The sequence below is a fragment of the Tasmannia lanceolata genome, unplaced genomic scaffold (genome assembly GCF_043159265.1).
Source record: "Tasmannia lanceolata isolate RefF3 unplaced genomic scaffold, GAP_Taslan_0.1 ptg000054l, whole genome shotgun sequence".
NCBI lineage: Eukaryota > Viridiplantae > Streptophyta > Magnoliopsida > Canellales > Winteraceae > Tasmannia > Tasmannia lanceolata.
Window position 1 is genome coordinate 1,136,248 of NW_027518731.1, and position 13,819 is coordinate 1,150,066.

Consider the following 13,819-nt stretch of genomic DNA (forward strand, 5'->3'; position numbering starts at 1 on the left):
TGATTTTAATGGTGTAATTTTCAGATGGGATCACACATGAAGAAGTCTATATTTGATGAACAAACATCCAAGGCTCTTAAGAGATGGCATCAAGCCGCGAAGAAGCGTGGGAAGTCAGGCCAATCTCCTACTAGGACCCTAGGTGTGAGTATGAGCCCAGGTGCGAGCCCAATTTCTTCACCGGCGCACCCATTTTACCGTTACAAGACTACAGGGCATTCGTCCAGCACAAAAACCAATTCTAGGAAGGGTTATTACTCAGACCAAGACATGTCTGACATGGAAGGAGATGCATCACCTGTATCACAGACCGCCGTCTTGATTGACAACATGGATCCCAATGGTATAGACTCCAGTTCAAGAGAACAAGAACACAATTTGGAACACAAATTGGAAGAAAAACGCAATGAAGATGACTTCTCTTTTGTGTTTGCAAAGCCTTCGGCAAACATAGGAACAAACCCATGAAAATGGTGGTGGTGGTGATCTTTCGCTCGCCACAGGCAATCCATATAATGTGGTACTTGTATTATTAGTGTATGATTGATTTGAAATATTTAGGTGGAAGTATATACCAATGTGTATTTATTTGAATGGATAATAAATTTTTATCCATTTGTGGAGGCTATTTTCAGGCATTTTTTTGTATGAATAGTAGTGCATTGTTGTTTTTATAATATTTTAAGTCAACTGATATTGGCACTATTATGTTTTAATAATTGCACTAACTCAGCTTGTCTTTTCTGTTTTAATTGGCTTGTGAGAGCTATTTATTATTTAAACAGCTGTTATTACGGTTCATATAAAGCTCTCGGAAGCCAATTAAAACATAAAAGACAAGCTGTGTTTGTGCAATTATTAAAACATGGTAGTGCCAATATCACACCCTGTTTTAAATGTAAATGAGAATATTGGGACCTTCAGGCAGCGATCTTGTCCGTCGCCTTATACGTTTCTTCATAGATTGTACTCGAAATGATACCAAACACATTTACCATGCAGGAAATCTATTTCTTCATAGCAACACGGAAATTTTGTATCCTAAATTTCAGAAACATGTATTTGTGAATTACAAAAGCCCATAACTTGAATTTTTGAAGTTTTTTTTTCTTAATTTATTAAATTTAAAGACTTTGTTAAATAACATTAATGGCATAACTTTTAACTTTTAAAAGGTGTAATAGAAGTTTGAGATAATAATGTTCAACTTTATTTTTCTTGTTGCTACAGAAATATAGTGAATTAATAAAGTCTACTGTAGGTCATTGCTAGCAATCACCACTACACCATAACTTCATTAAGCATTCATTCTTATGAGAGCCCGATGGGATTCTCTCATCTTACTCACAAACAAAGCCCATGAGGGTACTTTTGTCAAAAGCCAAAATTTGGGACTTATATTCACACTACCAGGTTTTGTTGATGGCATTTATTTCTCTGTTTTACACTTTTTTCCTGGGGGATTAATCGCGCGGGTCACGGACATCATGAAATTGTCAATGACTCTTTGGGGACTTTGACTCGGGACTTTGACTCTGAATATGCGCACACTTGGGACTCTCGAGACTACATGGACTTCCGTGGAACTTTTTAGAGTCACGCGTACATTGAAGTCGACAAAGTGTGCCATTATGATTGCGCATGACAAACTTGAAAGTGTTCTGTGCCTAGAGATGAGTCCTGCTTGGAATGAAATGAACTAGTTGTTTGATACGAATATAGTCTTGGAGACAAAGATTTACAACATCTAGATTGGGAAGTATTAAACGCGACGGATGTGAAGCAACCTCACTTAAAAAGAGATGTAAAAATAGGCTATTGATATTGGCACTAAAATGATTTAATAATTGGACTAACTTTGTCTGTCTTTTCCTGTTTAGACAGCTGTCAAAGGTTATTACGGTTCCCAAAAAGCTCTCAAAAGTAGGGTTGCAACTTGGGTCAGGTAAATATAGGCTTTTTTTTAATGTTATGGGCTTTTTTTAATGAAAAAAGACGGGTAGGTTAGGGTTCTAGAAAATCCGACCCGAGTTGCAACTACAGTTTTGCGTCTTTCACAGATGATAAGATGATGAAAGGAAAGGAAAGAGCAAAATGGTGATTGTTCGTATGATATGATTCAATCAGTTAGAACTGCATTTTATACTGGGAAGGTGTGCTATAACTTGTTGACGATGATGACGGATATGGGTATTTATTTAACAAAACAAGCTGATGAGCTTTAGTCAGAATTATCTTAAAGATTCAAATGGGTTTGATTGATTTTATAAGGATTCTTCTTGTAATCCGATCTATCAAACATATGGTAAATCATTTCCAGCTAAAAGTTCTACTACCATGTACAAATGCACCATATACTATTTTTCTCTTGAGCTGAATTCACAGTTACAATTTAAAAGTGAGCAGAAGTGTAGGCAAACTAAAAAGAGATTAAAGAGAATTAGATGTCAGTATTACAATATACAAGGGTAGGCACTTGACACGGGCATATTAGATAAAAGAGGTTAAATAAAACAACGGAATTGCTAGCGTCCATCGCACAAGGTGTTTCGTGACCGGTCTGTCACATGTCAGTCCAGCCACCTCGTGAATGAAGACAACAGCTTTTGTCTCAATTCACGAGGTGGCTGGTCTGAAGTGAGATAGACTAGCCGCGAAAAGCCTTCTGCAATGTAAGTTAGCAAATCTCATAAAACAATTGTCAAGCAATACCTAATTGTGGTGCATGTATAGAGAATGAAAACTTTCTCAAGTAGGGTTGGGTTTAGGAATCTTAGTTTTTTTTTTTTTTTTTAAATAACAACTCGACCCAACCCAAGATAGGTTCTCGGGTAGCGTAGGGTTCTGAAAACCTGACCCGCCTGGACCCGGGTTGCAACCCTACTCATAAGCAAATTAAAACAGAAAAGACAATTTGAGTTTGTGCAACTATCAAAACAAGGTAGTGCCAATATTAGTTCTTAAAAATTTGACGATTCGCGTCATTATCAAATAATAGTAGTGCCGATATCAATCTCTGTTCATATTTGGCGGGTTTCAACCCTAATTTTCCTTCTCGTCCAAAGCTCTTCCTCTTCTCCACTGCCGCAATGAGCAGGTAATCTCTCTCTCTCTCTCTCTCTGTTGTGGGTCCTTGCTTTTTTTCACACCTGTATTTTTTTATACAGGCGTTTGAGAGCATTCAAACGATGGATGAAAACTCAACGTATAGATTACAGTGATGCCTTAGAGCTCACAGATGGCATTGAAGGTATAGCAGTGAGAGCTCTCTGCGAATTGAAAGAAGGGGATCTTATAGCAACCATACCCAAACAAGCTTGTCTAACTGTCAAGACATCAAAGGCTTGTGAATTGATTGAAAATTCAGATTTACCCTCTTATCATGGGCTTTCAATGGCATTGATGTATGAGAGAAGCTTAGGGCATGATTCTGTTTGGTATGGCTATCTTCAGCTCTTGTCTGAGAAAGAATGTGTCCCTGTTGTGTGGAGTTTGGAGGAAATTGAGACCCTTCTTTGTGGGACTGAGCTCTACACGGTAATCCAATTCGACCCAATTCCTTTTTTTAGGGTTTAGGGTTTAGGGTTTAGGGTTTAGGGTTTTAGGGTTTTGGGTTTTAGGGTTTTAATTGCTCTTGTGTTTCTTTAGGATGGTGCCCCTTGTAGCTCAAAATGGACTAAAATAACCCACTATAAGTTTGACCTGTGGAAAACATAGAATTAGACCCCAAATCTATTAATTCAATAAGATTTTGCTGTAGCCTATGCTCGATCAAAGCGCGTGGAATGTGTTTTGCACTTACAAGTTCAGATGTTAATTCTCTGCCTAAATGTGGATCTTTGAATTTAAAGACAAGGGCACATGCCAGTCCTTTAATAATTCAAAGTACTGTTTGGTTACACTTATTTCAACTATTTGTATCATTGTTTGGGCACCAATCAATAGATTTTTACTTCTGGTCCATATTCTTTACTAACAAAATAATATTTTGCATGAATCAAAATTTTAGAATATAATTCAAACTCCAGTACCTTTGAATTATGTTCTTGTGAGATTCCATTTATACTGGACTTCAGACCACATTAATTAATAATTCATTGGTTTTTTTTATCAATCTTTCTGATTCCTTTTCTTAAAAGTCTATTTGAAAGTTCTCTAGTTCTAATGCTGTATCTTTTTTGTCCTTTGTCTCTTTTGGTGCATATCTAGGCAGATGGTGAAGGATGACAAGATGATTCTTTATGAGGATTGGAAAGAGTGTATTGTGCCCCTTATTGATTCTGAGCCTTTGAAGCTTAATCCAAATGATTTTGGCTTTGAACAATATGTTGCTGCCAAAACCTTGGTTGCGTCTCGAGCATTTCAAATAGATGAGTATCATGGCTGTGGTATGGTGCCGTTGGCAGATCTGTAAGTAAAACATTGTATTCGTTAGCTCATGGATTAAGTAATTATATCTCATAAAAAAATTGGCACATTCCACTAAGCAGAGGATGATGCCTCCTAAATGGTCTCTGGAGACACCGCCCGTGCCAGCTGGAATCAGGTTGCCGATCAATGCCTCGTCGATGCTTAACATAATTGTATTGGGTTAACCGTATTGGGGGTGGGGTGGGGATGGGTGGGTGGGTTAGGGGTAGTCTACTTAACTTTCTTCTTCGAGGCTCCTCTACCCCTAATAATTTTTGGCCACTTACAATACAAGTCATGGATGATGTAGCCAGTGAACTCCTTCATAATGGCTCATGAGCAAAGAGTATCTGAACTCTTCTTGAAACCGGCACAAAATGACCGAAATGTTTTCCATCCCCACCAAACATGAAGCGAAACCAAAATCGCAAGTGTTGGTGGCATACTATACCAATATGTACTACACAGTTATATTTATATAAATTGCATGTGAAATATGGTGTATGTGTTATGTATAATTTTTTTTTGAAAAGTGTATTATCTATAAATGTTTTATAAATGATATGTGGTATGTACTGAATTATCAGACACACGAAATGCATGGTAATAATTATTTGATGTTAAACCATTATGGCTGATTTTTTTACTTATGTGATGGTTTTTGAGTGTTTATTTGTGCTTATTCTTGCACTTCCTAAAGTTTCATCTTAAATGTACCATTTGCTCTTATTTCCATATGTTTCCATAATTTTACGGAATTTCCACTAAAATTTCTGCCTGAAACCGACATGTTTCCATTTTCATCATGTATGAAATGCATACCGAAATTGCAACCTGAGACCTTGCTCCAAACAACCGATTGCAAGTAGACTACTTCTTGTGAAAGATCCTCCAATCTCTCTTCTCTCTCCTCATATTCCAGTCTATCGCAAGTAGAGTTAAAAGCCACAGCATACGACCTTTAGCCCCAAGATGATGTAATCACCTTCCTGCCACAAGATCCTGGAACGATTGTGAGTGAACCCAGTAAATTCCAAAGGATAAAAAACCCCATACCATGCCCCCCTTCCCGAATGGCAGTTGATGGGAATGTGATTGGAGCTTTCCTGCTGCCAAGCTAGGAACAAACCTATTTACTATGTGGAAACATTTTCTCTTTAAAATGTCAATGACGCTCCTCAATGTAATTCACTAAATTTTCACCCATACCCAAATACATGCTTCTTATTTGAGCAATATTGGCCTTTACAAAAACATGTGAACATGAAAGCATTGCATGACTACTAGGAGACACAAAGGATGGCCAGGATATGCTATATGTTAATGCTGGAAACAAAAGTAATCAATATTGTCTGGGAACTGATGTCTGCATGACGCAGGAGAAATTTATTGAAGGGGGACACGTGTAGGCCAACCCTAAAAAAGAGTGGCCACACGTGAGGGGGAGTGTAAGTACAAAAGATTAAATAACACCTTCTCCAACAACTTAAGCTTTTGGGGTTACTGGTTGTTTCACATAAACTTAGCTATTTAGCTGTTGTTTTTGCAAATATGTTTCATTATTATTTTGCTATTTTATTGGCTTCTCTATTCTCCATGTCTGCAAATATGTTTCATTATTATTTTGATTTACATCTTTCTGTATTTTGATGCAATTCAGCTTCAATCACAAGACAGCAGCTGAGAATGTTCACTTCACCTCTGGATCTTCGGATTCTGGCTCCGACAATGACAAGGATGATGTCAATGAAGATGAGTATGAAAATATTGGTGATGATAAACCATTAAATGAAGGTCTCAGTACAAGTCATCTTAATTCGAAGAAGAGTACACATTTGACTGCTACTCCTGGAAAAAATTCCTTTGATGATGATGATAAAGAGTTCTCTTTATATTCCGGAGATGATCCTCCAGCTCTAGAACTGATAATTGTCAAAGATGTCAAAGCAGGCGCTGAGGTTAGTATTTTGCTTCAGTGTGTTCACTTCTTGCATTTAGAAGAGAGATTACGCCATTATTGGGGTTAATAAATTGTCTAGAAGCTTTGACCCATCAATATGTAAATCCAATGAAGCCATTGCATAGTCAGTTTGAATTTGTGGTGTTTCAATTAATTTTTCTTGCAAAGAAGGTTCTCTCTTCTTAATTCAGAGAATTATAGACACTCTTATAACTAGTGGTAGGAATAGGATACTCATTCACTCTACGGAATGAACCATGTAGGTAGAGTTGCATAAAATTAATGAAAATAACAGAGGCTATTTGCATTGCTCTTTGCATTGCTCTTTGCCCCAAAATGATTCATATGGAACTTATATATTTGCAAACCATCATCAGTAAATACTGGAAGGGAACACATATAGGTGTTTCAATTGATTTTTCTTGCAAGGAAGGTTCTCTCTTCATAATTCAGCGAATTATACACTCTTATAACTAGTGGTAGGAATTGGATACCCATTCACTCTACGGAATTCAAAGTAATCATTGTTGAACCATGTATGTAGAGTTGCATAAAATTATTGAAAATAACAGAGGCTATTTGCATTGCTCTTTGCCCCAAAATGATTCATATGGAACTTATATATTTGCAAACCATCATCAGTAAACTAAAAAGGGAAAAAAAGATACCAATCATAAGTAAAATAAGTTAGTGAAATATGGAAAGAGCTTGATAGGGACTTTTTTTTGAAAGACAGCTTGATATGGACTTTATTTTACAGAATTATGTGTGTGTCATGGTTTAGTTTGATCAATAACAGATTTGTCCAAGACATGGATCAACAAAATACGGTTTGCACATTCAGAACTCAAGTATCCCATATTTGCGGCTAAACTAACTCACATAATCAAACAAGCACTAGATCGAAATCAGTGTTTCAAAACGCAGATGTGGGTCAGAACGCGGCTAAAACAAATCCTAGTCGACTTGGTTCGTTGCGGCTGAGTTTTCGGTTGGCAATCAAAGGAGTTCTAATTGACTTTGTAGGGCAAAACACGGACTCGACAAGAACGAGGCCATGGTAAAAGGGAGTTGACTCGGGAGAATCCACGATCATGCGGGAGAGTTTCGAAACTATGATCTAAATACTTGTATCACTGTAGCCCTTCCAGCCATGTTCGACAAAGCTTTGAATACATTTGGTCCTACTACATTGAGAATCGCTTATCTGCTTAGCTGCGGTTCCCACTAGCACAAAGTTCCATAAGCAAAACCTTTCAAAAAGAGTTCTATACACAAGAAGCTGACGTCGGAACTGAACTACCTCTAGAAGTCATGGGTAAAGAAATTTGGGGTGAAGGCAATAATTCCCATTTTGGGATTCACTACATACGCTGAGATTGTTCATGTTTCGTAGGCCCTTCATATTATTTTGTAAAATTAAATAAATTTGGAGAATGAATATGGGGGATTGTAGCAATTCCTTGTGTCTTAAACAGGGTGTGGAGAACACTAATCTTTGTCTCCTTATCTCCGAGGTGTGCAAATGGTACAGGATAGCATGTTCATTCCTAGTAAAACAAGAAGAGTTCATGGATCAGTAACCTGATGAAAGAAGAGTTCACATGGTTCATTCCATTTAGCGAGCTGCTGTATCTTTTGCTGGAGGGAGGAGTCTTCATTGGATCATCTATTATTGTACTGCACTTTTTCCTATAGACTTTAACATGCGGTTATTAAGCCCTTTGGTGTATGTTTTGTGTTTCAGCAGTCCATCAAGGTCAAATTCCATTGGATGGGGGGACCTTTTGGAAGTGCGGGTTTGACCATGTGGAAATTAATACCATATGCATTAATTTGGCGGCTATGGAATGAAAGAAATAATAGAATCAATGAGAGGATAAAGGGGTGGGAAAGGTTAGCTCTTGAAGTTAGACTAGGCATAATAGCTTGGGGTAGAGAAAAGGTGGGCTCTAGCTATAGTGTTGGAGATATTTTAAGGAATTGGAATACAGTGATGATGGAAAGGAGAAGGAAAGAGAAAGTATCCCCGCAATGGTCATGATGGAAAGGAGAAGAAAAGAGAAAGCATCCCCGCAATGGTCCCCACTGCCTTCGGGTTGGTTCAAATTGAATTTTGATGGTAGTTATAAAGGAAACCCAGGACAAGCTGGCATTGGTGGGTTAATTCTTGACTCTAGTGGTAACATTTTGGTATCCTACTCGGGTCCAGCGGGTTTTTGTGACGCTAATGAGACAGAAGTGAGATCCTTACTTTGGGGCCTAAAATGGTATGTGAAGCATTGGCTGGGGCTGTTAATCATAGAAGGGGACTCTAAAAATGCTTTGACTTGAGCATGAGGCAAAGCAAGTGAATCGTGGAAGCTTGAGGATGTCCATGCAGTAATTAGAGATATGGTGCGGACATTATCTCCCCAAATTCAGCATATGAGGAGATCGGCAAATGAAGCAGCTTATCAGTTGGCAAAGGAAGGTGTGGAAAGGTGGATGCAGAGTTGAAACTAGATCCCCTAGGAGAGGGCAGCTGTGATAATTCACCCGGCTTGCCTTACTAAGAGCCGTTATTGGTTGCCTGCCTTCTCCTTTGTTGCCGGTCTCTTTCTGTTTTTGTTGTTTCTTTCTGCTTTTGCTGTTCGGGCTTCTGTTAGCAGTCATGGGGATAACTTGTCCTCTCTGTTGCTACTCTATCTTTGGTTTATGAATAAAATTTATCACTTTTAAAAAAAAAAAAAATCCTCAATTTCATCTTAGTTCCATCAATCCATCTTTAATTAATCATTCTTTCCAGGCACTTCTTCTGTATGTCTCCTCATTTTCCTTTCCATTCAACCCTTTCATGGCTCCTTTGTCCTTGAAGAGTCTTTTCCTCCTATTGTATGTGCGTGCGCGCGCACGCGCATGAGTGTGGTGTGTGGTGCGTACATGCGTGCATTGTGGTGTGCATGCGCCCAATTTTTTAATATACTTGCCTTCTTTAATTCTGATGGCAGTATTGAGTGCAGCTCTTTGATGTTTGGTCGCTACCTCGTTAGCAATGACATTCCCTTCACACTTGTAGAAAATGGGATTTCCAAATGAAAGAACAAGATCATGACTGTCACATGACTCACCATTCTTCATCTTATCTCCTTGCTACGTGTAGTAGCTTTCACACGGACTGTAACGACAGGATAAAACCACACATGTGAGAAACTTACAAGAAAGAATATTCAACGAGCAAGTAGGTGTGTGTCGTGTTTGAAGGTAGAGGAAACAATTGTCCATATGATGATCCATTACCCTTTTCAAGGAAATTATGTTGTTCTCTTATGGGAAATTTTGGCATATCGTGGGTATTCCCAAACTCAATAGAGAAAGTTCTTGATTGGGAAGGGGGGGCCTTTTGGTATTTTCAGAAATATCCCATGGCTCCCCCTCCCATATGTAATGATTTGGCATATCTATAAGAAAAGATATAACTGAACATTCAATGAGCACCACCTCCCATGAATGGATTAAATTAAAATTTGATTGTAGTTCAAGAGGAAAACCAGGATTAACCAGAGTGGGGATTGTATTCCCTTATCATTATAGTTTTGTTCTTAAGGTTCACTTTAGGCCCGCCAAGGAATGTGATTCAAATAAAGCAGAGGTGCATGCCCTACTATGTGGGCTCCGGATTTTTGCAACATTGATTAGTGGAGAGCTATTGGTAGAACACAATTCATCAAATGCCATCTTACGGGCACAAAGAAATTTATTTGGACCTTGGAGACTAGCGAGCATAATCTTTGACTTGTGTGGTAGGCTAACCTCATCCTTTCCGCACAAGCCAGGGTCCACAAACAAGATGGTGGTTACCTTGGCAAAGGAAGGGCGTGGATATAGAAGCATTGATTTTAGGTGACGTGCTTCCCCTTTAGACTCTTACACCCGTCTATGGTTTTTTTAGTGCTTCCCTTATAGACTCGTTTTTTTAATGCTTCCCCAATAGACTCTTGCACCCGTCTATGGTTTTTTGAGTGCTTTTTTGTTGTAGTGGAACATCTCGTCCCCACTTTTGTGTTGCCTTTTTTGTGAAATAAAATCATTGTTATCATTAAAAACAAAATTATTCATTTGGGAAATGACTACTAAACCCTTGTACTTTTAGTTAACCAAATTATTCTGAGCTCTCACTTGAAAATGAGAAACAACTCCTAACAGAGAAAGTGTTTTTTTTTTTTGAAGGGTAGAGAAAGAGTGGTATTGTATAGTTTAATCTACCTTGTTCTTTCTTTCCTTTCTCCAGCCTCTGCTATGGAGCAACTGACTGCTCGAGATGCCTGTCACGGAAAAATAAGTTTCTATTCTTATCTCATTTCTTTCCTTTTTCAGGTTTTCAATACTTATGGTTCTTTGGGCAACTCTGCTTTACTTCACAGATATGGATTTACCGAGCCCGATAATCCATTTGACGTTGTGAATATCGATCTAGACTTGGTAATTCAATGGAGTTCATCCTCATTCTCTGGCCGTTACACTAGAGCAAGGTTGTCACTATGGAGGAGACTATGTGACACCCAGAACTCTGAATATTTTGAAATTTCGTCAGATGGGAAACCTCAGTTGGGGCTTCTGATTCTCCTCTACATCTTTTCCTTGCCAGATGAAGCATATCAGAAGCTGAGTTGTAAGATATTTTCTGTTGGGGACTTTGACAAAAATCTAAGCATTCTTTTTTCGACCGAAAGTACCAAAGAGATTTTCTCTGAAACACAAGAAAAGATGGTGGATTTGTTGCTGACAAAGAGTGTCTGCGCCGCACTTATATATCTTGCCGATATTCGAGAGAGTCTATATGGTATGAATTCAATGAATGACGACATAAAGGCACTGAGAAATTGTTCTTGTGTGCAAGAAAGGAAGTTGTACTATTCATTGGTTCTACGTGTGAGTGAAAGGAGGATCCTCAAGAAGCTCAGGATCTATGCTACTGGATCATGCAGTAACAAGAGAAAACGGAGGAGAAACTGAAAGCTTAGAGGGGAATGAAAAGGATCTCTAGAATATCAGCTCTTTTACCTTTAGGGTCTATTTGGTTGCACAATTTTTGGGTTTTACTAGGTGTTTTGGTGGTTTTGAGGTGCCCATCATCTACTAGTAATGTTTGGTTGCATGCTTTGATTGAAATTACTAGTAGACTACTTGCCTTGTCTGTCCCCCGTCTGCCCATGTGGCATGACTTTTGTCCCTTACCAAACAACTTGAAAAAATCAAGGGGTTTTTTGCTAGTAGACTTGGGTTTTAGCACTTCTCTCTCTCTCTCTCAAATGACATTCCTACTGCCCCCTTATTTTGGTAGGAAAATGATTTTTGAGACCAGAGTGCGAGCGATGGGATAGCCCGACAATGAGAATGTGTCATGTGTGGAATTTTTTTTGCAGATTTTCCTATTCCTAGGACTGGGCTTACGTCACTTTGATGTTGTGGTGAAAACCCATTTTTGTTCAGTCTCTTTTTCGCTCGTACTCTGTCTCCCTAGCATTACTCCAGGAAACAAACACTACTCACCACTGCTCTACGAGGTGACTACTTCATTGCTATTGCACCTGCTGACTACAGTTCTAAACTTCTAATTCACCACTACAAGTCAAAATGAGCCTTATGTTCATGGTATTTCTCCTTCCCCCTTCAAGGAATTAAGGAGGTTTTAGTCTGAGGTAATGTTGACTTTGGTTTCATGTCTTGCATCGGGGACTGATATACCCCCCCCCCCCCCCCCCCCCCTTCATATATCTACCTTGTGCGAGTACTCAGAGGGGGGAAAAGGGCAGTCCAAAGTAGCAGGTGGTGATTGAATCAACTCAACACATGGGTCGATATAGTTCAAATAGGAAAAGATCCACAAGACAACTCGGCTTCTATTTGATACAATTGTGCACAAATTGAGCAAGACACCCTCAAAATGTACTGGTATAGCCATTGACTATTAATACTAGTTTTAAAGTATTTTCATTTAATAGATGAGGATATTAAACTGAATTGCAGTTAAGATTCTGACTTCTTTTTATTTTGTATTCTCTGAATACCCTCTATGGTTCACTTCTACATAGAAACTATTCATGAGTAAAATTGATGTGGATTGTGAATGGTACGATTTGAGTTTCCATACATATAAATGCGTCGATTTTTGTTAGCTTTGACAAAAATGCATGTGTAATGTTAACTTTTTTATTTCACTGCATCTTATGTTTTTTTTCCATAGAAAACTTATAATTGCATGCCTTGTTTTGATAGATTAGGCACACTCTTTTTCTACACATTTCATTGGCTATTATGGTTGCCACCAACCTCTTATAAGTTTATAACTGTGTCTCTGTTCTTGTATTTTTTTCCTGTTCAGTGCACCGAAATAGCAGAACAAAGAACTTGGATTGGGTTATTTAGTAGAATTCTTCTTATGAACCATTGTTTGTAAGCCTTATTATAAAAATATTATTGAAATAACTTATTTTTTCCACAATTTTTACTACATGTGGCTATTTTTACCTTTAATTGGGATTATCCATTTTTTCTATTTCTGGGCTATGATATCAGCACTCTTTGTTTTGATATTCGCACACGTCAATATTGTAAAAAATTTCGATAGGTTGTTGATAGCTTGTTGGGAATCTTATAGGGCACTGAGAAAAGTGTAAAAATAAGGCTTACTCCCTGCATGGAGGGGCGGGGGGGGAGGGAATCCGAAGCAATGTTGGTGCTTATGTAGAATACCTATTTCAGATAAGTGCAGATAGTTTTCACTTGCGAAACTCTTAAATGCTATTCCAATCACAGAAGCTCTCAAATAGAAGTTGCAGAAATCTGTTGGCATCGGATGTTTTCTTATCATATGAGAAACCCTACTTTTCTCAAAAATTGCATCAAATGTTTTCTCCCACAAATAAGAAGAGAATGATAGATTAGAGCTTCAAAACTGGTGTTACATGCCTAGATGGGTAGGATTTGCTTTGTAGTTTGGTATGTGTGGGAGCCTGGGAGATAAGGGTTAGGGTTTCTAGATTGGCTTGGGTAGGGGCTTTAGATGAAGTGGTCAAGTGGGTTTTCTATAAACAACATGTAACTAATCATTTTCTAATTAATGAAGAATTTTATCCCAGAAGCTGTGTTTTGAGTACAGGAGGAGAATTGACCCTTCCCTCGAAGTGGGTCAAGAGGCTGATCTTCCCTCTAAGAAGATCAAATTTGTTACGAACCGATTTGGGTTTGTAACAACTGGGATGGGTGAAAGAAACCCTGGTTGAAGAATCAATATAAAAAAAATGGCTGGACAAATGCCCAGACGTATTTGCCGGGATTTTGGCCTTATTTTCTACACCATTTGCTAGAAAATGAGAGAGAGTCTGACCATGGAGAGAGTGCTCATTCTAGACTCAATGGAGGAAGGACCGAAAAACGGGAATTAAATTTTCTTGGAAACAAAAATAA

General features: G+C 38.3%; 2 protein-coding genes across 3 annotated transcripts in view; both read left to right on the plus strand.

Annotated features, from left to right (window-relative positions):
• Positions 1-652, plus strand: part of LOC143864678 (MLO-like protein 9) — a 34,576-nt gene extending 33,924 nt beyond the window's left edge. Inside the window, exon 17 of the mRNA XM_077375424.1 lies at positions 25-652. Coding sequence (XP_077231539.1) covers positions 25-468 — 444 coding nt within the window. The 3' untranslated portion in view covers positions 469-652. The remainder of the gene's footprint in view (positions 1-24) is intronic.
• Positions 653-3,059: 2,407 nt separating this feature from the next.
• Positions 3,060-12,480, plus strand: LOC143864856 (SET domain-containing protein). 2 transcript variants are annotated; one of them, XM_077375720.1, is made up of 5 exons: positions 3,060-3,097; positions 3,168-3,537; positions 4,214-4,410; positions 6,071-6,368; positions 10,727-12,480. In XM_077375720.1, the coding sequence occupies exons 1-5, from the start codon at positions 3,090-3,092 to the stop codon at positions 11,363-11,365; spliced, it is 1,512 nt and encodes a 503-aa protein (XP_077231835.1). In that variant the 5' UTR covers positions 3,060-3,089; the 3' UTR covers positions 11,366-12,480. The 2 variants fall into 2 exon arrangements, with proteins under 2 accessions (XP_077231835.1, XP_077231836.1); XM_077375721.1 differs by lacking the exon at positions 3,060-3,097 and having other exon boundaries at positions 3,398-3,537; positions 4,210-4,410.
• Positions 12,481-13,819: the final 1,339 nt, after the last annotated feature.

Bases quoted from the DNA above. Each gene is read 5' to 3' on its own strand.
- LOC143864856 (XM_077375720.1), top strand. The intron at 3,538-4,213 runs GTAATCCAATTC...ATATCTAGGCAG, and splicing joins GTGGGACTGAGCTCTACACG to ATGGTGAAGGATGACAAGAT. The intron at 4,411-6,070 runs GTAAGTAAAACA...GATGCAATTCAG, and splicing joins ATGGTGCCGTTGGCAGATCT to CTTCAATCACAAGACAGCAG.